The following is a 23469-nucleotide window of genomic DNA, read 5'->3' as shown; positions in this document are numbered from 1 at the left end:
CTGTAGAGGCTGGATGAAATAACTGGGGCTATACTTAATTTCCTGCTGTAAACAACAATAAAAACCACAAAAAATTAATGAAACTTTTTTTTTGTAAATTTTATAATAGCTAGTGCAGAACTATGGCCACTGAGAGAAAAGAGACAAATAGGTGACTCATAAGATTGCCTGAGCTGTCTACCAAGTAGCATTTTCCAGATTTGCAGGGTACAGAGCTAGTCAGATTCAAAGCTTGGCAAATTTCTTGGGTTGAACAGATAGAATTTAGTTATGGTGGGCTAAGCTGGCTGGAATTTATTGGCAGAGTATCAGAAAGGGGGAAGTTAATTGAAAAGAAGCTCCAGAAAAATTGGTATAGATACTCTTTTACTTCTATTGGAAAATACTAAGGAATGTAAGAGCAGGGCAAAATCTCAGGAGATTAGGCAAAGAATGGGAAGCCATACACTGAATAGCTCTCAGAGACCATACACTACTGAGAGATATGACTTCTTGCCAAGCAGAGGTGAGTTTTTGTTGAACAGCTGAGGAATTCAGTGTTGACACAAGAGGGGCTATCTTAGTAGTGATGCTAACCTAGCTTCAGAATAAAGGTTACTTCAAAACTGCCATAAAAAAACCTTTAAAAAGTCTTTAAAAGATCCTAATACAGTAGTAGCTTAACTACCCATCAAAGTAAAGTTTAAAGCTCTTTAAAGGAATACTAAAATTCTAGAGTTTACTAATACATTCATAATATTCAGAAGGAGAAAAATCAGTGAATATACATACAATAAGGGGTTGAGCCTACTTTTGTTAAAAAAGCACTGATTCTTCACTTGGTCCTGAGGATGTCTGATGGGTAATTAAAAGCAGGAAAAAAGCATGACACCTCTGCCTTCACATTGCATTGGTCTCCTTTTGTTGCCTTAAACTTTAGGTCAATTTCCTGTTCAAATCTGCATGTAGACATGTTAATCACTTGAGTGTCTTTCTAAAAATTTGTAAATACAAGGTTGATATCTCTAAATTTGCCTCATCTCTCTTGACCTCTTTCACAATTAAAAACACCAAGAAAAGAGTAACTAAGATATTTTCAAGAATCCAGAAAAAGCAAGACTTGCAGGCAGATCAACCTATGATGAAACTACCCCACTATGTGGAAGAAACTATCCTATAACAAGAACTGAGGCTGCCCCTCTAAGCAAAAGCAGTGTAGAGAACCAATAGTTTCTCAAGGGATAACAACATCCCCAGAGCCAGAAGGAACTTATAGAACCAGATCTGAGATAATTATCAACCAGACCACAGTTTTGACCCAAACTGCTTAACTATGCATACTTCATGTCCCCAGCTTCTGTCCCTTCTCTATTTAAACTTGAAGTTCTTGTTGGTATTCCTAAAGACAGGACTCAGAACACTGGGTCTCCTTGTTTGCAAGATAGCTATACTGAATAAATTCCTTTCCAATTCACCATTACTTTTTCTGCTTGATTTTTCAGGGCAAGTGGCCAGACCAACTCTATTATGACTCCCCACAGTGAGGCCATACAAGTAAAATGTATGAAAAAAATAAGGCTACATGGGGAGAAATGAAAGTATATTGTTGCAAGTTGTTACACTTCATATGAACTATATAATTTTATTATATTTTTATACTTCACATATATGAAGTGTAAGAAGTATACTTGGGGCTGGGATTGTGGCTCAGCGGTAGAGCGCTCCCCTTGCATGGGCGGGACCCAGGTTCGATCCTCAGCACCACATAAAAATAAAGGCATTGTGTTGTGTCCATCTACAAAAAAGATATTCTCTCTCTCTCTCTCTCTCTCTCTCTCCCCTTAAAAAAAAAGAAGTATACTTATAGTATGTACTATAAAAGTATAAGGGATTATAGTCCTAACACTATATAAAGTATAATTTTAACTGAAAATAGATTATAACATAAAAAGTTATAATATAATCTAAAGAAACCACTGAAATAATAGAACAAAAGATAGCTAATATATCAACAAAGGGGAAGAATAATTAAATATTAAATATGCAAAATAATTAAAAGAAAAACAGAAAATGAGGAAATGTGAAACAAAAATAAAGAAACAAAATCAAAACAAACTATGATGACAGCTTAAACATAACCACATCTATATTACATTAAATGTAAATGGTCTAAACAATCTCATTCTCATTCAATGATAGTGATTATAAGATTAGATAAAAGAATCAGGACTTAAACTACATGCTGTCCACAGAAACAAAGTTTAAATGTAAAGAGATGAAAAGAAATGGAAGAGTATAAACTACAGAAACTCTAATCAAAAGAAAGCTTGAGGATTTCTAATATTAGACAAAATAAATTTAAAAGAAAAGGATATTACCATGGATAAATGAGGTCAAGTTATTTTATCAAGAGGATATAATGACTCCAAATATTTATACATCTAACAAAAGAGCATCATCACAGCACAAAGCAAAACTGAAAAGAGCAGCAAAAAAAAAATTCTATAGACTGTAATCCCTCTCTTGATAATTGTAAAAGTAGACTGAAAATAAATAAGAATATGGAAAACTTACAAACCATCATGAGCTACTTGACATTTATAGAATATTCTACCCAGAAATAGTAAAATAAATGTACTTTTCAAGGGCACACAGAAAATTGCTAAAGACAGACAACACTCTTGACTATACAATAAGTCTCATTAATAAATTCTAGAATGGGCAAGCTATGGAGAATGAAAGCAGACTGTTGGCTACCTGGGGCTGGGAGTAAGAGTGAAAGAGGGCAGCTCTTTTGGGTCATCATCATCATTGGTGGCTACTTTCACTTCCCCCTTCTCCTCCCTAATCCTTTTAAGTTCTCTCCCTTTCTCCACCAGCATTCTAAATTATAAAGAGAAGTCTAAATGTCTAAGATGTTAACTACTAAATAATCTTTAGATTTACAGCACCCAGCACCTATCCAATGACCTTTGTAATGCCCCTCCTGAGTCCTTAACCACAGGAGGTAGAGGTCATTTCCAATTTTCCTACCAGAGAAAAAGGAACGTTCAACCTGAATGACAAAGACTATAGTTAGTCTCCTTGCTGTCCTCCTCCTTTCTCTCTGCATGAGAGCCCTTTGCAACCCTGAGCCACCCAAGATGGAGTTTTAGGGAGCATTCCTTCTATCTTTTTAAGTTTGACAGCCCTTGAATACATCTGATTCCTTCCTATGAACTCTCATTTCTTGAATGTTGGCCTCTGAGCAGTGAGTGGGTAGCCCAAATCTTTGATTCTGGTAAGAAGAGCAGGAACTTGCTAAATTGGAATAGAGAAATGTTTTAGATCATAGAAATGTTCTAAAATGAAATTTTAGTAATGGTTACAGAAGTAAAATGTACTAAAGTTTTTTAACTGGACTCTTACAAAAGGTGAATTGCATAAATATGCAAATTATATCTTGATAAAACTTAAAGAGTAAAGGAGATCTCTATCAAGTTATCTCCACTTATATATTATTAATAGAAAAAAGTACAAGAGAATACCTGTAATGTCCTTGCTTATTATCTGGACAGCCATCTTAAGTGACAGCTGCCATTTTAAGAAAAATTTTGCATTCCCACCCAAGGGCATTTTTGAGAAGACTCACTACTCCCTCATACCAACCCAACCTTTAACCACCAGCATTAGAACCCGCCTAGCTCTAATCCCTGAGCCTGCCCCATAAAAGTCCTGAACACCAAGCCTGTTTATTTTTAATATTTATTTTTCAATTTTCAGTGGACACAACATCTTTATTTTATTTTTATGTGGTGCTGAGGATCGAACCCAGTGCCCTGCGTATGCCAGGCAAGCAAGTTACCACTTGAGCCACATCCCCAGCCCACCAAGCCTGTTTTGCCTCTCTCTGTCTATGGAGAGATATGTGTATCACCTGTGTTTGGTCTCCGTCTTTCATTTCTCACTCACCTGTCTTCCAGTTCCTTGCTTTCTTTTCAATACCTATAATGTATTGCTTTGTGTAAGAAAGGAAAGTAAGAAAAATTGACATATATTTGCTTAATTTTACAATAATTTAAATTTAGAATTAAATAAATGGATTTAGTACCAGATTAGTTACACCTGAGAGAGAATTATTGCACTAAAAGAATAAAGCTTTGAGAGACAATAGAATTTAAAAAAATAGAAGAGAGGGTAAGAGACCGGGAATAGATGAGAAAGTCTAAGAACTAGAAAGAGAGAGAATGAAGCAGAATCAATACTTGAAAAAATTATGACTATTTTCCAAAACAGTTGATATTAAGTAATAGATCCAAGAATCCCTTTTAATTCCAAGCAGAATAAATAAAATAAAAATACAGGGGAACGCCGGGGGCGGAGAGAGTGGCCGGGGCGGCGCTGGCTGTGGAGGCCGCGGCGGAGCGAGGCGCGGGAGCCCGAGGCTGAGACACACCGGAGGGAGCGGAGCGAGCGCCCCGCCATCATCCCGAAATAGCGAGAAGAGGAAGATGGCTGCGGGAAGTGAGTAAGCCGCTCCGTGCTCCGCGCCCCGCGCTGCCGCGTCTGAAAAGATGAGACAAACAGCTGTGAATCAGCATTAATCCATCCGGCTGAAACAACTGATTAGCCCTTCTCATCATACGGAGGTAAATGCCTACCGAGCCTTCATAAGTAGTGGCCACAGGTTCCAAATGGGGCTTGAGAGAGACAGTAAGGACCCACCCATTGCATTGGTCGCCCGGCAAAGGGAAACGAACTGTTGCCATTTGCAAGAGATACCACTATGGCAGAGAACTGACGTCACCAGACTGCGGCGGAGGAGATAACTTCATTGAAACCTGCTGCTACAGGTGTGTAATCCCCCTAGCCTTCCCTCTCCACACATCGGGGAAACCTTAAGGGCCCCTCCCAGTTCTCCCGTGAGTGCTACAGCCAGCCCGAGGGAATCAGAGGTGGTGCGGGACTTGCGGCGCGGGACTACCGCTCCCACCAGGGCTGACTGCTGAGGTCTCTTGCATCAGCTACGGGGGAGTGGCTACCGGAGTGCAAGTAAAATTCGCTGAGGATTCTCAGCCCCAAGCACTACAAACTTAGGGTCTGAGGGAATGGCAAACTGGAAGAGTGAGCCCAGTCGTTCATGAAAACAGGGCTCCCGGGAGCAGCAGACCTGGCGTGTAGCCAGTATTGTGGTGAGAGGGGCCTGGCTAGAGGAAAAGTGGGAAGTGACTAGACACAAGAGGAGGCCCTAGGCACTCAGGATTGGAGACTCGCCCAGTCTGGGAGGAGCTGCTGCACAGTGATTGGTTCCCGCGTACTGACAGGAGAAACTTGACCTGGTGGGCACAGCGCCACCTACTGGAAGAGAAGTTAATCAAACTCTAAGACGGCATTTATTAGTTTTTTTTTTTTTTTTGATTTGGGTTTTTCTTTCATCTTCATTTTTATATCTCATTGTTTTTTGTTTATTTTTTTTCTTTCTTTTTCTTTTTTCTCTTCTAATTTTAATTTTAATTTTTTAAAATTATTATTATTATTTTTTTAATATTTATTATTATTATTTTTTCTTTTTTTAGTTCCTATTTCTTTATTCTTTTGTCTTTTCATTTTTCTTATCCCCCCTTCCTTGAATTCTACCTGCCTACTCTCATTCTCTTTAGTGACTTCTTCCCTTCCCTTCTAATACCTTTCCTCCCAAGCATCAAATAAATTTATAGGAGTAAACAGTAACTCAGCAGTCAAACAGAACAAGAAGCAACATGAGCAGCTTCAAAAAGCAAGGAAGAAAAGGAGTACAAACAATGCAGGACAGCCTAAATATTCAGGAGGACCTAGAGTCATCAGAAAAATGGTCATATAAAGAACTCAAGGAACACATAGACAGATGGAATGGAACCTTAAAGAGGATACAAGACAGCAAATTCAAGCAGCGAAAGAACACATTGAGAATGAATTACATAAACAGCTAAAAGAAGAAGTTAAGCATCTTTATCAGGAGATAGAGATTATAAAAAAGAAATCAAACAATAATTCTAGAAATGAAGGAAATGATAAACCAAATTAAAAACTCAATTGAGAGTATCACTAACAGAGTGGAGCAAGTAGAAGCCAGAACGTCAGATAATGAAGACAAAATATACCATCTTGAAAAGAGTCTAGCCAACTCAGAAAGGCTGGTAAAAAATCACGAGAAAAACATCCAAGAGTTATGGGATAACATAAAAAAACCAAACTTACGAGTCATCGGGATAGAAGAAGGTACAGAGATTCAAACCAAGGGAATGAGAAACCTGCTGAATGAAATAATTACAGAAAACTTTCCAGAGATAAAAAAGGAAACAGATATACAAATTGAAGATGCATACAGGACACCGAGCACACAAAATCACAGTAGACCAATGCCAAGACACATTGTTATGAAGATATCCAATATACAGAGCAAAGAGAAAATATTAAAAGCTACAAGAGAAAGGAGACAGATTACATTCAGGGGTAAACCAATAAGGTTAACAACGGATTTTTCATCACAGACACTGAAAGCAAGAAGGTCATGGAACAACGTATTTCAAACACTGAAAGACAATGGATGCCAACCAAGAATTCTGTATCCAGCAAAATTAAGCTTCAGGTATGACAACGAAATAAAGATCTTTCATGATAAACAAAAGTTAAAAGAATTTGCAGCCAGAAAACCAGCATTGCAAAGCATTTTGAGCAAAACACTACACGAGGAAGAAATGAAAAACAATAACCAAAACCATCAGTGGGAAGTGCCTCAGTAAAGACAGAGGGCGAGGGGAAAGATAATCACGGAGAAACAAACTAAATTTTTTTTTAAAAAAGGATAAACAATCAAACATGGATGGAAGTTCAAACCATATATCAATAGTAACTCTGAATGTTAATGGCTTAAACTCTCCAATAAAGCGACATAGGCTGGTATCATGGATTAAAAAAACAAATCCAACAATATGCTGCCTCCAGGAGACACATCTGATTAGAAAAGACATACACAGGCTGAAGGTGAAAGGATGGGAAAAAATATACCACGCACACAGTTCTCGTAAGCAAGCAGGGGTGACCATCCTCATATCGAATAAAATCGACTTCAAGACTAAGTTAATCAAAAGGGATAAAGAAGGTCATTATATACTGTTAAAAGGAACCATTCACCAACAAGACATAACAATTATCAATATTTATGCACCAAATAATGGTGCTGCGACATTCATAAAACAAATTCTCCTCAAGTTCAAGAATCAAATAGACCACAACACAATAATTATGGGTGACTTCAACACACCTCTCTCACCATTGGACAGATCTTCCAAACAAAAGTTGAATAAAGAAACTATAGAACTCAATATCACAATCAATAACCTAGACTTAACTGACATATATAGAATATATCAACCATCATCAAATGGATATACTTTTTTCTCAGCAGCACATGGATCCTTCTCAAAAATAGACCATATATTATGCCATAGGGCAACCCTCAGTAAATATAAAGGGGTGGAGATAATACCATGCATTTTATCTGATCATAATGGAATGAAACTGGAAATCAATGATAAAAGAAGGAAGGAAAAATCCTACATCACATGGAAAATGAACAATATGTTACTGAATGATCAATGGGTTACAGAAGACATAAAGGAGGAAATCAAAAAATTCTTAGAGATAAATGAAAATACAGACACAACATATCGGAATCTATGGGACACAATGAAGGCAGTTTTAAGAGGAAAATTCATCGCCTGGTGGTCATTCCTCAAAAAAAGGAAAAACCAACAAATAAATGAGCTCACACTTCATCTCAAAGCCCTAGAAAAGGAAGAGCAAAACAACAGCAAATGTAGCAGAAGGCTAGAAATAATTAAAATCGAGCGGAAATCAATGAAATTGAAACAAAAGAAACTATTGAAAAAATTAACAAAACTAAAAGTTGGTTCTTTGAAAAAATAAATAAGATCGACAGACCTTTAGCCATGCTAACGAAGAGAAGAAGAGAAAGAACTCAAATTACTAACATACGGGATGAAAAAGGCAATATCACAACAGATGCTACAGAAATACAGAAGACAATTAGAAATTATTTTGAAAACCTATATTCCAACAAAATAGAAGATAGTGAAGACATCGATAAATTTCTTAAGGCATATGATTTGCCCAGACTGAGTCAGGAGGATACACACAATTTGAACAGACCAATATCAATGGATGAAATTGAAGAAGCCATCAAAAGACTACCAACCAAGAAAAGCCCAGGACCGGATGGGTATACAGCGGAGTTTTACAAAACCTTTAAAGAAGAATTAATACCAATACTTTTCAAGTTATTTCAGGAAATAGAAAAAGAGGGAGCTCTTCCAAATTCATTCTATGATACCAACATCACCCTGATTCCGAAACCAGACAAAGACACCTCAAAGAAAGAAAACTACAGACCAATATCTCTAATGAACCTAGATGCAAAAATCCTCAATAAAATTCTGGCGAATCGAATACAAAAACACATCAAAAAAATTGTGCACCATGATCAAGTAGGATTCATCCCTGGGATGCAAGGATGGTTCAACATACGGAAATCAATAAATGTTATTCACCACATCAATAGACTTAAAGATAAGAACCATATGATCATCTCGATAGATGCAGAGAAAGTATTTGACAAAGTACAGCATCCCTTTATGTTCAAAACATTAGAAAAACTAGGCATAACAGGAACTTACCTTGACATTGTAAAAGCTATCTATGCTAAGCCTCAGGCTAGCATCATTCTGAATGGACAAAAGTTGAAGGCATTCCCTCTAAAATCCGGAACAAGACAGGGATTCCCTCTATCTCCACTTCTATTCAATATAGTTCTCGAAACACTGGCCAGAGCAATTAGACAGACGAAAGAAATTAAAGGCATAAATATTGGAAAAGAAGAACTTAAATTATCACTATTTGCAGATGACATGATTCTATACCTAGAAGACCCAAAAGGGTCTACAAAGAAACTACTAGAACTAATAAATGAATTCAGCAAAGTGGCAGGATATAAAATCAACACGCATAAATCAAAGGCATTTCTGCATATCAGCGACAAAACTTCTGAAACGGAAATGAGCAAAAACACTCCATTCACAATATCCTCAAAAAAAAAAATACTTGGGAATCAACCTAACAAAAGAGGTGAAAGATTTATAAAATGAAAACTACAGAACCCTAAAGAGAGAAGTAGATGAAGATCTTAGAAGATGGAAAAATATACCCTGTTCATGGATAGGCAGAACTAACATCATCAAAATGGCGATATTACCAAAAGTTCTCTATAGGTTTAATGCAATGCCAATCAAAATCCCAAGGGCATTTCTTGTAGAAATAGATAAAGCAATCATGAAATTCATATGGAAAAATAAAAGACCCAGAATAGCAAAAGCAATTCTAAACAGGAATTGTGAATCTGGTGGTATAGCGATACCAGATTTCAAACTATATTACAGAGCAATAGTGACAAAAACAGCATGGTACTGGTACCAAAACAGGCGGGTGGACCAATGGTACAGAATAGAGGACACAGTAACCAATCCACAAAGTTACAACTATCTTATATTTGATAAAGGGGCTAAAAGCATGCAATGGAGGAAGGATAGCATCTTCAACAAATCGTGTTGGGAAAACTGGAAATCCATATGCAACAAAATGAAACTGAATCCCTTTCTCTCGACATGCACAAAAGTTAACTCAAAATGGATCAAGGAGCTTGATATCAAACCAGAGACTCTGCATCTGATAGAAGAAAAAGTTGGCTCCGATCTACAGATTGTGGGGTCGGGCTCCAAATTCCTTAATAGGACACCCATAGCACAAGAGTTAACAATAAGAATCAACAAATGGGACTTAATTAAACTTAAAAGTTTTTTCTCAGCAAGAGAAACAATAAGAGAGGTAAATAGGGAGCCTACATCCTGGGAACAAATTTTTACTCCTCACACTTCAGATAGAGCCCTAATATCCAGAGTATACAAAGAACTCAAAAAATTAGACAATAAGATAACAAATAACCCAATCAACAAATGGGCCAAGGACCTGAACAGACACTTCTCAGAGGAGGACATACAATCAATCAACAAGTACATGAAAAAATGCTCACCATCTCTAGCAGTCAGAGAAATGCAAATCAAAACCACCCTAAGATACCATCTCACTCCAGTAAGATTGGCAGCCACTATGAAGTCAAACAACAACAAGTGCTGGCGAGGATGTGGAGAAAAGGGTACACTTGTACATTGCTGGTGGGACTGCAAATTGGTGCGGCCAATTTGGAAAGCAGTTTGGAGATTCCTGGGAATGCTGGGAATGGAACCACCATTTGACTCTGCTATTGCCCTTCTTGGACTATTCCCTGAAGACCTTAAAAGAGCATGCTACAGGGATACTGCCACATCGATGTTCATAGCAGCCCAATTCACAATTGCTAGACTGTGGAACCAATCCAGATGCCCCTCAATAGAGGAATGGATAAAAAAAATGTGGCATCTATACACAATGGAGTACTATGCAGCAATAAAAAATGACAAAATCATAGAATTTGCAGGGAAATGGACGGCACTAGAGCAGATTATGCTTAGTAAAGCTAGCCAATCCCTAAAAAACAAATACCAAATGTCTTCTTTGATATAATGAGAGCAACTATGAACAGAGCAGGGAGGAAGAGTAGGAAGAAAAGAGTAACATTAATCAGTGACATGAGATGGGAGGGAAAGGGAGAGAAGAGGAAAATTGCATGGAAATGAAGGGAGACCCTCATAGCTATACAAAATTACATATAAGAGGTTGTGAGGGGAATGGGAAAATAAACAAGGAGAGAAATGAATTACAGTAGATGGGGTAGGGAGAGAAGAAGGGAGGGGAGGGGAGGGGGGATAGTAGGGGATAGGAAAGGTAGCAGAATACAACAATTACTAATAGGGCATTATGTAAAATTGTGGATGTGTAACCGACGTGATTCTGCAATCTGCATTTGGGGTAAAATTGGGGGTTCATAACCCACTTCAATCTAATGTATGAAGTATGATATGTCAAGAGCTTTGTAAAGTTGTGAACAACCAATAAAAAAAAATAAAAGATTTGGAGCTAAAAAAAATAAATAAAAATACATTCTTAGATGTTACTATGGTAATTTCTTTGGAGAGGAAGCAGAGACTAGTAGAGATTAGGAAAAAGCACCAGGGGGCTTTTAGAAAAATACAGATAATTTCTATTTCTTGGTATAGGTGATATTACATGGGTTTGTTTACTATTATAATTCATCAGATTGAGGTTTTTCTCTAAGTACAGTTAGACATCAATTTTAAAAAGGCATATTAGGGACATAATACTAAAGCCTCTGAAAACTAAAACTAAGTAAAAAGAAACTTTAAAAACTTCTTGAGATAAAAAGCACTTTATTTTCACAGGCAAAATAATTTATAACAATGGAAGCTAGAAAACAATGAGTAGTTTTAAAGTGCCAAAATTCTATACCTAGCACATGTATACTTTAAGAATAAAAGTAAAGATGACTTCACACACAAGAGAACTAATAGATTTCATGACCAGCAGACATATACTAAATGAAATACTGGAAAAGTGTTTTCAGGTAGAACAGACTTCACATGGAAACTTCAAAGAAATGACAGCAATCAAAAGGGCAAATATGTGAGTAAATTTAAATGATTTACTTTATCAATAATAAAAACATCTTATAGAGATTAAAATACAGAATATAGATGACAACAATGTCAAAATAAATGGGGTAAACTGAGTTAAAATGTTCTAAGTCTTTGCATGTCTGGGAATTGAAACTACACAAACAAATAAACTAAAAGTAAACAGCAGAAAGATCAGTAGAGTAGAGGGAAGGGAACGGGGGGGGGGAAGGGGAAATACTGGGGACTAAATTAAAGCAAATTATATTCCATGCTTTTATAGTTATATCAAATGAATCCTACTGCTATGTATAACTAAAAAGGATGACAACAACAACAACAAAAAGAAGTATGACAAACCCACCCCAATCTTTAATTTCATTTAGTATACCTACAATGCTATTGTTTTAAAAATTTTCTCCCCCATTCTTCAACTACAAACTCTTTCTAAGTGTTTCTTGTAAGAATGAGACCTCTTGGTAGAAAACATGGACTCATATGGACCTGGATTTTAAATTTTATTGAAAAAGGTCCTCTTGGAATCTTAATATCATATTTGGTGAAGCAGGTAAATAATAACACTGTTTTAGTTAGGACTAAAAGTGACAAAAACTTCAAATGTCCTGCATATTACCTGTCATAAGTGGACTTTCAATAATAAATATTCCTCTTGTCGTCAAAGAAGTCAACTTAATGTTGTTTAGGATTTTCTATTTGCTAAGGTAAATATTTTACATATTAAAATTATATTGAGGGCTGGGGATGTGGCTCAAGTGGTAGTGCATTCGCCTAGCGTGCGTGAGGCACTGGGTTCAGTTCTCAGCACCACATAAATGTGAAATAAAGACACTGTGTCCATCTAAAAACTAAAGAAATAAATATTTTTTTAAAATTATATTGATTTATATTCTTAATCTATTTTTGAAGTTATAATCTTTGAACAAATCAGCAATCATAGACTAAACTTTTTCCTTAACTACAAATGTGTGACTTCTTTCTAATCTAGTAATTTTGAGAATCCTGCACTGTTTCTTGTATACTTCATTGATTAGCAACCTTCATGTGAAATATTGAAATAAGAATAAAATGTTTCTCAACACAAATGTATTATAACAACAAAAAACCTACACAAACAAAAATATTTAAAGTTTTGAAAGAAATAAGCCACCAACCTAAAATTCTGTATCCAGTTAACTGATCCTTTAAAAATCTTTCTATTTTTTTAAATTTATTTTTTTTAGATATTGATGGACTTTTATTTTATTCACTTTACTTATATGCAGTGCTGAGAATTGAACCAAGTACCTTATACATGGTAGGCATGCGCTCTACCACTGAGCCATAACCCTAGCCCCTTAAAATTTTAATAAGATTTTTTAAAATGAAGGATTAATTCTCATAGACAAAAATCAAGGGAATTTGTCACAGGTAGGCCTGATTGCAAATATGTAAAGGAATTTCTTCAGAAAATGGAAAATTTTAGGGGAAAGAAACTAGTATTCTATAAAGAAAGGAAGAGCATGGAAGAAGGAATAAAGAAGATAAAGTTTGTTCAAAATAATAATAGCAACAATGCATTTTATCATTATGTTTTATGGACAAGTGAATATGCTCATGGACTAAGCCCAGGAAGCCTGGTACAGCAATGTCCATGGGCAGGGATATGAATAGGAAGAGAAGAGCTCAAACCATCTTTTTTTTTGCTGATGACATGATCCTATATTTAGAAGACCAAAAACTCCACCAGAAAACTTCAAGAACTCATAAATAAATTCAGCAAATTAGCAGGATATGAAATCAACACCCATAAATAAATCATGTTCCTATACTTCAATGATGTTCCTATACTCTTTCAGCTGAAAGAAAAATTAGGAAAACTATCCCATTAACAATAGCCTCAAAAAAATATGAGAGAATCAATCAAATGAAAGAGGTGAAGGACCTCTATAATGAAAACTACAGGAAACTAAAGAAAGAAATTAAAGAAGACTTTAGAATATGGAAAGATCTCCCATGTTCTTCGATAGGCAGAATTAATATTGTCAAAATGGCCGTACTAACCAAAGTGCTATAGATTCAATGCAATTCCCATCAAAATCCCAATAATGTTCTTCATAGAAATAGAAAAAGCAGTCATGAAATTCATTTGGAAAAATCAGAGGCCCAGAATAGCTAAAGCAATCCTCAGTGTGAAAAGTGAAGCAAGAGGCATTACAATACAAACCCTTAATTTATATAGTAATAAAAACAGCACGGTATTGGCACTAAAACAGGCATAAAGACCAACAGAATACAATAAGTGACACAGAAACAAACCTACATAAATATCTCGTACTAGACTGAAGTACCAAAAACATACATTGGAGAAAGAAGTCCCTTCAACAAATGGTGGAGGAAAAACTGGAAATCTATAGTAGTAGAATGAAATTTAACCCCTTATCTCTTAGCCTGCACAAAAATCAACTCAAAGTAGATCAAAGACATACGAATTAGATCAGAAACTCTGCACCTGGTAGAAGAGAATGTAGGCCCAACACTTCAACATAATAGCTCAGGACCTGACCTTAAGAAGAGTCCTAAAGCACAAGTAGTAAAATAAAAAATCAATAAATGGAATTGCATCAAATTAACAAACTTCTTCATAGCAAAAGAAACAAGAACATGAAGAGGGAGGGTACAGAATGGGAGAAAACCTTTGCTTCCTGCACCTCAGATAGGGTGTCAATATCCATGATATACAAAGAACTCAAAAAACTTAACACCAAGAAAACAAATAACCCAAACAATAAATGGGCAAAGGAACACTTCTCAGAAGAAATATGAACGACCAACAAATATATGAAAAAATGTTCAACATATCTAGCAATTAGAGAAATGCAAATTGGAACCACATCCAGAGTTCATCTCACTCCAATCAGAATGACAATTGTCAAGAATACAAGTAACAATAAATGCTGGCAAGGATGTGAAAAAAATGATACACTTATATATTTTTTGTGGGACTGCAAATTGGTGCAACTCCTCTGGAAAGCAGTATGGAAATTTCTCAAAAAATTAGGAATGGAACCATCATTTGATCGAGTTAGCCAACTCTTTGGAGTTAAAAATCAGCAAACTGCAGTGATGCAGCCACATCAATGTTTATAGCAGCACAGTGAACAATAGCTAAGTTATGGAGCCAAACTAGGCGCCCTTCAACAAATGAATGAATAAAGAAAATGTGTGTGTATATATATACATACATACATACACATATACACACAATGAAGTATTACTCAGCCAAAAAGAAGAATGACTTTATGTCATTTGCTGGTAAATGGAAGGATTTGGAGACTGTTATGCTAAGTGAAATAATCACCCCTCCCCAAAAAGCTAATGACCAATGTTTTCTCTTATATGTGGACACTAACCCACAACTGGGGGGTAAGGGGGAAGAACAGAAGTTCAGAGGAGTGAACAAAGGTGAATGGAGGGAAGGGAGAGGGGATAGGAAAAGGAAAGAAAGTGGAATAAATTTGACATAACTTTCCTGTGTAAATACAGGAATATACAACAGTGAATCTCACCACCATTGCATCCACAAGAAATTTATTAAAAAATAACTGGGTAAATGGCAGAAAGATCAATAGAGGAAAGGAAGCAGGGGTGGGGAGAAGGAAAGGAAAGGAGAGGTACTGGGGTCTGAATTAGAACAAGATATATTCCATGCTTGTATGATTATGTAAAAATGGACTTTACTGTCATGTATCACAAAAAAAGAACCAATAAAATTAAAAATAAATAAATAAAATATCAACTGAAAAATTGTCACAGTGGATCAAAAATAAGACTCAACTATATATTGTCTATAAAATCCACTTTAAATACATAAAGACACAAACAAATTAAAAAATAAAGGATGTAGAAAGATATACCAAACTAAGAGTAATCAAAAGAAAACAAGAATAGCTATATTCAGACCATGAAGACTTCAAAGCAAGAAAAATTACTGGGCATAAAGAGGGGTATTACATAGTCAGAAAGACGTAACAATCTGCCAGACTCACAAAAAGAAGTAGATAATATGAATAGACTTATATCAAAAAAATTAAAGCAATACTTAAAACGGAAAGTACCAGGCAAAGATATGATCAGTGGAGAATTCTACTACACATTTAGGAAGAAATTAATGTCTTCAGAAAACAGCAAAAGGAAAACTTCCTAATTTGATTTATGAGGGTAATTACCTAATAGCAAAATCAGGCAAAACACTACAAGAAAGAAAAACAACAGACTAATATCTCATGAACAAATACCTCTCATAAACTTAGATGAAAAAGTTATCAATAAAATATTAGCAAATCAAACCCAATAATGTACAGAAAAAATTATATATTGCAGGGAATTGTAATTGTAGCTCAGTGGTAGATTGCTTGCCCAGCATGTGTGAGGCACAAGGTTTGATCCTCAGCACCACATAAAAATAAATAAAGGTATTAAAAAATACAATAAGACTAAAAAATATACCATTAAAAAATTATATACTGCAACTAAGTGGAATTTATTCCAGGTATGCAGGTCTGATTCAATATTAAGAAATCACTAAATATGATTCACTATAGCAAAATAAAGAAGTAAAAGAATGTGATCAAATCAACAGATGTACACAAATCATCTGACAAACTCAAACACCTAATCCATGATGAAAACTCTTAATAATTTATGAACATAGAGGAACTTCCTCAACTTGATGAATGAAGATTGTATACAAAATTGTAGCTAGGATTACACAGAATTAGTCAGCTTTTGGTCACTATAACAAAATACCTGGGAAAATCAACTTAGAGGAAGAAAGCTTTACTTTGGCACACAATTTTCAGAGGTTTCAATCCATGGTTAGCTGGCTCCATTGTTTTTGGGCCTGTGGTGAGGCAGAACATCATGGTGGAAAGTTACAGCAGAGTAAAACTGCTTATCTTGTGGCAACCAGGAAGTAGACAAAGAGAAGAAAGAGCCAAGGACAAATATAGTCCCCAAATGGACACCCCAAGGACCCACACCCTTTAACTAGGTTCCACCTCCTATGGTTTGGTTTCTACCATCTCCTTCCCAATAGTCCACTTGAATTATGAATCCACTGGAGGATAGATTATACGATAATGTTAGGTCTCAAGATCCAATGATTTCCTAAAAGCCCTATCTCTGAACATTGCTGCATTGGGGACCAAGATCCCAACACATGGGTCTTTGAGAAGCATTTCAAACCCAAACAATAACACATACTAAGTAGTGAAAATTGAGGTGTTTTTCCACTAAAATCAGGAATAATGGTCTACTTTCACCATTCGTATTCAATACTGTATTGGAAGTAGTAGTTAATGCAATAAAAAAAGAAAGTTACACAAATTTGTAAGGAAGAAATAAATCTTTGCTCATAGATGATATGACTGTGTAGAATATTCTACAGAATTCAATAACAGCAACAAAATCCTGGAACTAAAAATACTTATACCGATACTTCAGGATATAAGGTTAACATATAAAGGTCAACTGATTTTTTTTATATGCTAGCAATGAACACAGAATTTGAAATAAAAAGCAATTACTAATTACATTAGCACCAAAAGTAAAATATTTAAGCATAAAATTATTAAAATATGTATAAGATAGAGGACAACTACAAAACTCTGATGAAAGACATAAAAAAAATCTAAATAAATGAAGAGATATTCCATTTACACAGATAGGAAATATCAATACTGCCAAGGTATCAGCTCCTCCTGACTTGATATCATTTCACCACAATCTCTTTCTTTTTTTTTCTTTCTTTTTTTTTAAAGAGAGAGTGAGAGAGGAGAGAGAGAGAGAGAGAGAGAGAGAATTTTTTTTTAATATTCATTTTTTAGTTCTCGGCGGACACAACATCTTCGTTGGTATGTGGTGCTGAGGATCGAACCCGGGCCGCGCGCATGCCAGGCGAGCGCGCTACCGCTTGAGCCACATACCCAGCCCCTCACCACAATCTCAATCAAAATTTCATCTAGTTATTTTGTAGATATTGACAAACTTAATCGGCTTTTTGTTACTATGACCAAAATACCCAACAAAAGAAACTTAAAGTTGGAGAGGTTTGTTTTGGCTTACCGTTTCAGAAGTTTCAGTTCAGGATCAGTCAGCATCAATGCTCTGGGCCTGAGGTGAGGCAGATCATCATAGCAAAAGGATGTGGGAGAGTAAGGCTGTTCAGCTCATGGTAGATAAGAAGTAGAGAGAAACAGAGAGGAAGAAGCCAGGGACAAGATGTAGTCTCCAAGGGCACACCCCCAGTAATATACTTCTGCCAACAATGCCCCACTGGCCTACAGTTTCTACCACGTCCTAGTTGTTCATTCAGCTATCAATGAACTAATCTAATGATGAGGTCAGAGCTCTCATGATCCAATCACTTCCCAAAGCACCACTTCTGAACTTTACTGCATTGGGGATGACCAAATGTTCAACACATGTGACTTTGGGGGACACTCCAGATCCAAACCATAATAATAACAGAAAATACAAGTGACCTTAAATATGGTGAAAACTTCTTAGCTACACCACCAGAGGCATGATCCATGAAAAAAAAAAATAAGCTGGACTTAATTAAAATAAAAAAAATATGTTCTGTAAAGGACAATATCAAGAAATGAGAAAATAAGCCACAGAGTTAAGAGAAAATATTTCAAAACATGTATCAGATAAAGGACTGTTATCCAAAATATACAAAGAACTCCTAAAACTCAATTATAATACAATGAACATCCACATAAAAAAATGAGCAAGCCAGGTGTGAGGAAGCCCCCTTGTAATTCCAGCAACTAGGGAGGCTTTGGCAGGAGAATTCCAAGTTCAAGGCGATCCTACTGACTTAGGGAGGCCCTAAGCAACTTAGTGAGACCCTGTCTCAAAATAAAAAGGGCTGGGAATGTTGCTCAGTAGTAAAGCACCCTTGAGTTTGATCCCCCGTATTAAAAAAAAAAGGCAAAAGACAGAAACAGACACCTCACTGCAGAACACATACAGCTGACAAGTAAGTGTATGAAAAAGATACTTTGCATCATATTTCATTACGGAATTTCAAATCACAACTACACCAACAAGATTACAGTAAATACCTATCAAAATAGCCGATATTCAAAATACAAAACACAAACTCTCATTCATTGTTGGTGGGAATGCAAAATGGTAGTTTGATGGCTTCTTAAAAAACTGAAACAACTCTTACATACAATCCAGCAACTGTACTCCTGGTATTTACCTAAAGGAATGGAAAACCTATCTCCACAAAAAACCGGCACCTGAAACTCAAAATTTTGAGATAACCAAGATGTCCTTCAGTAGATGAATGGATAAATAAACTGTGGTACATTCAGACAATGGAATATTATTCAGAATTAAAAATAAATGAGTCATTAAGTCATAAACAGACTTTAAATGCATATTATTTAGTGAAAGGAGCCAATCTGCAAAAGCTATATGTTGATGAGTCCAACTATATAACACTCTAAAAAGGCAAAACTATGAAGATAGTAAAAGGAAAATTGATTGCCAGGGGTTAGGAAGGAGAGGAGGCTGAATTTACACAAAGGATTTTTTTATGGAAATGAAACTATTCCCTATAATGTTGAATATATACCACTATATTTAGTAAAGTCTGCAGGAGCACAATATTGAGAGTGAACCCTGATATAGCTATGGACTTATTTATCGGTGATAATACTATTTTAATGTAAATTCAAGGATTATAACAAACATACCACTCTGAGGAGCTTTGTTAGTGAGGAAGACTGTTTATTTAAAGTATCTGTACTAAATATAAAGGGGTGGAGATAATACCATGCATTTTATCAGATCATAATGGAATGCAACTGGAAATCAATGATAAAAGAAGGAAGGAAAAATCCTACATCACATGGAAAATGAACAATATGTTACTGAATGATCAATGGGTTACAGAAGACATAAAGGAGGAAATCAAAAAATTCTTAGAGATAAAGGAAAATACAGACACAACATATCGGAATCTATGGGACACAATGAAAGCAGTTTTAAGAGGGAAACTCATCGCCTGGAGGTCATTCCTCAAAAAAAGGAAAAACCAACAAATAAATGAGCTCACACTTCATCTCAAAGCCCTAGAAAAGGAAGAGCAAAACAACATCAAATGTAGCAGAAGGCACCACATACCAACAAAAGATGTTGTGTCCGCCGAGAACTAAAAAATAAATATTAAAAATTCTCTCTCTCTCTCTCTCTCTCTCTCTCTCTCTCTCAAAAAAAAATGTGGATGTGTAACCGATGTGATTCTGCAATCTGCATTTAGGGTAAAAATGGGAGTTCATAACCCACTTGATTCTAATGTATGAAATATGATATGTCAAGAGCTTTGTAAGGTTGTGAACAACCAATAAAAAAATAAAAATAAATAAATAAATAAAGTCTCTGTACTTTCTGTTCATATTTGATGTGAATCTTGAACTTCTCTATAAAACTTAAGGCTCTAAAATGATGTGCAAGACAGGAAAGTATGACACATTATGGAGTAAAACAAAGAATTAATTAAAGAAATGGAGTGACATACTATGTCCTTGGGGAATACTCAATATAGTAAAATTGTTAATTTTTCACAAACTTCTCTGTAATTCCAATGCACTCTTAATCAAAATTCTAACAGGTTGCTGAGTATCTTTATATTTGGAACTTTAGAAGATAATTCTAATATTTAAATGGAAATAAAAGAAAAAGATAAAACAAAACTATCATATATTGAGACTTTTAAAAATACTACTTACAAATATACAATGGAACGGAATAAAAAGTGCAGAAACAGCTCTAGATCTGTGTGTATTATTTATTGCAAAGGTGGCACTATTGAGCAATGGAGAAAGGATAGTCTTTTCAAGAAGTCGGTAACTATATGGAAAAAAATGTAAAACCTGGCATCTATTTTTGTCCATGAACACAAATCAGATGCATGTGGCTTATTGATCTAATTGTGAAAGGTAAATAATAGAGTTTCAATATGATTATATAGGAGAATATCCCCATAATATTGGGCCAAGGGGGCTGGGATTATGGCTCGGAGGTAGAGTGCTCACCTCCCACGTGGGAGGCCCTGGGTTCGATCCTCAGCACCACATAAAAATATATAAGTGAAATAAAGGTATTGTGTCCAACTACAATTAAAAAATAAATATTTAAAAAAATATTGGGCCAAAGAAAGAGTTCTCCCTAAGCACAGTCCATAAGTAAGATGATATTAAAATTAAGAATTTGTGTTCAATAAAAGCCAGCATTAAGAGAATGTAAAAGTAAGCTGATGAGCAAATAACAATTTGACATATTTAATTGTCAGGGGATTTGTATCTATATTATGTGAAGAACTCATACAAATCTATAAGAAAAACACAAAACACCCAAAAGATAAAAGGGCAAGTCATTTGAACAGTCACACTACAACAGATTTTCAAATGCTCTATAAATATACAAACAAATGCTTAATTTCATTGGTCATCAGAAAAATGCAAATTTAAACCATGATGCAATAAAATATTCATATACCAAGATGTATTTTTAAAATGACAATACAAAATGTTAGTGTGTATGTGGAGCAATGGAATGCACAAACTGTTAATGGTATGGAAACTGGTACAAAAAATTCTGGAAAAGAGTTACAAATTTCTAGGTATCTGCCCACAGGTGCACCAAGATCTATCTATATACAACAATGTTCAATACCACTATTGTTTATAATAATGCCAAACAGGAAACAACTCAAATGTTCAAGAATATAACAGATAAACTTTAATGTATTCTTAGAATATTATAAAGCAATCAAAACAAGTAAACGAGAGCTTCATGAAACAATATGGATGGATTCATAAATAATATTGAGGAATATCGCATCTCATAAAAATGATGTTGAGGACTGGGGTTGTGGCTCAGCGCTAGAGCGCTTGCCTAGCATATGTGAGGCACTGGATTCGATTCTCAGCACCATGTATAAATAAATGAATAAAATAAAGGTTCATCGACATCTAAAAAAATTTTTAAAAAAGAACAGAAAACTTTTAAAAATAACAATAATGTTGAAGAAAAGTATTCAGATATATGAATACTTATCATGTGCTTTCATTTATATAAAAGTAAAGTTAAATTTCAATGTTATCCTTGAGGATAATAGTTAACTTTGGAGAAAGCATGGGGGTGGCAACTAAGGAGCTCAGAGGCATTTCAGAGACGATGGGAATGTTCTACTTCTTGACCCAATTTTCCCTGTGTAAGAATTTAGTGGGTTATTTATTAAATTTTGTAACTATCTACGTATTATACAAAATTTAAAAATCAAATAAACATCTGAACACTAATACTACTGTAGAAGACATTGTTATCAGTGAAGGGTATAATTAAAATCAAGAATTAGATCAAGCAAAATACTATATCCTTCTCTGAGAAGCCACCTTTACACATTAAATTTTCAAATTAGGGTTTTAAAATTAGTAAATTAAGAAGAAGCAAGTAACTTACAGGAGAAGATTAGCACATAATAAAAAGGAAAATAATAGTTTGTCCTTCTCAAATAGGGATCGGCATATATTACAATATAAGTTGTATGTGAAGTGGTCGTTTAGATATCGTAGACGCTTTTCCAAAATTTTGGATTTATTACTAAAAGGTTAAAGAAAAGGAAAACATATTGTCAAGCAAACCTAAGTAAAAATAAGTAGCATTAATTAACATATTTATCAAAATATTCACTATGAAAGGCATTTGAAATCACACACATACAAATGAATATAAAACTAGTGAAATATGAATAAGCTCTATAGATTGCACCAAAATTAATCTCTTGTATGAAATATTGGAATATAGTTATGCAACAGGTTACCATCAGAGAAAGAGTGAAAAAGCACATGGGGCCTCCCTATACTTTGTGTGTATATGTGGTTTATAACTTCTTGTGAATCTGTATTTCAAAATAGTTTTTTAAAATGAAGTACCATTCTGTGAAAAAAAACAAAGTATGTTTCATACCATCTTTGTGTTTTCAAAATTCTAAGTAACTTTTATAACTATACCTATTTCCCTCCCTACCTCTTACATTTCCCTTACTAACAGAAATTCAGTAGGTGGTGATGGTTTTTTTTCTTTCTTTCAATTAACTGATTGTTTTTAGTCATTCAAGTTTAAGTTGAATAATTGACATAAAAGTCAAACATAAATTTCAGAGAGTATGTGGAATAATTTAAATTCTCATATACTCCCGTGGGATTTTAAAACAGCAGGGCCACATTGAAAGTTCCATAAAATATTAAGCTGAAAACAATCATCTCTGTTAGTGAGAGAAATGTAAGAGGTAGGGCTGGGAGGGAAATGGGTATAGTTATAAATAAAAGAGCAATCGGGGATCCCTGTAGTGATGAAAATGTTCTTTATCTTGACTATATTAATCTCAATATCCTGGTTATGATATTGTTCTATAGGTTTTCAAAATGGTACCATTGGGGAAACTGGGTAAAGGGTGCATGAGATTTGCATTATTTCTTACAATTTCATGTGAATCTACACTTATCTCAAATTTTAATTTTGATTAAAAAATACTACTTGGGGGTCTGGGGCTGTAGCTCAGTGGTAGAGCACTTGCCTCATATGTGTGGGGCACTGGATTCGATCTTCAGCACCACATAAAAATAAATAAATAAAGATATTTAAAAAATACTACTTGCTCCATAGGAATACAGTTAAAGGGTTAGGTACTGACACTTCTATGAGTAGGCCTTTTTGTACAGAATTGACTTTTGTGGAGTCATTAATG

The 23469-nt window shown here is 35.1% G+C and overlaps 1 protein-coding gene across 1 annotated transcript in view; it reads right to left on the bottom strand.

The window, feature by feature from the left end:
* Positions 1-23469, bottom strand: part of DNAH12 (dynein axonemal heavy chain 12) — a 299548-nt gene that overhangs the window by 32754 nt on the left and 243325 nt on the right. Inside the window, exon 60 of the mRNA XM_081284134.1 lies at positions 22182-22322. Within this exon, the coding sequence (XP_081140260.1) occupies positions 22182-22322 (141 nt within the window). The remainder of the gene's footprint in view (positions 1-22181; positions 22323-23469) is intronic.

This window comes from Spermophilus citellus, assembly GCF_964194105.1.
Source record: "Spermophilus citellus genome assembly, chromosome: 3".
Lineage (NCBI taxonomy): Eukaryota > Metazoa > Chordata > Mammalia > Rodentia > Sciuridae > Spermophilus > Spermophilus citellus.
This window is presented reverse-complemented; position numbering and strand designations above follow the sequence as displayed.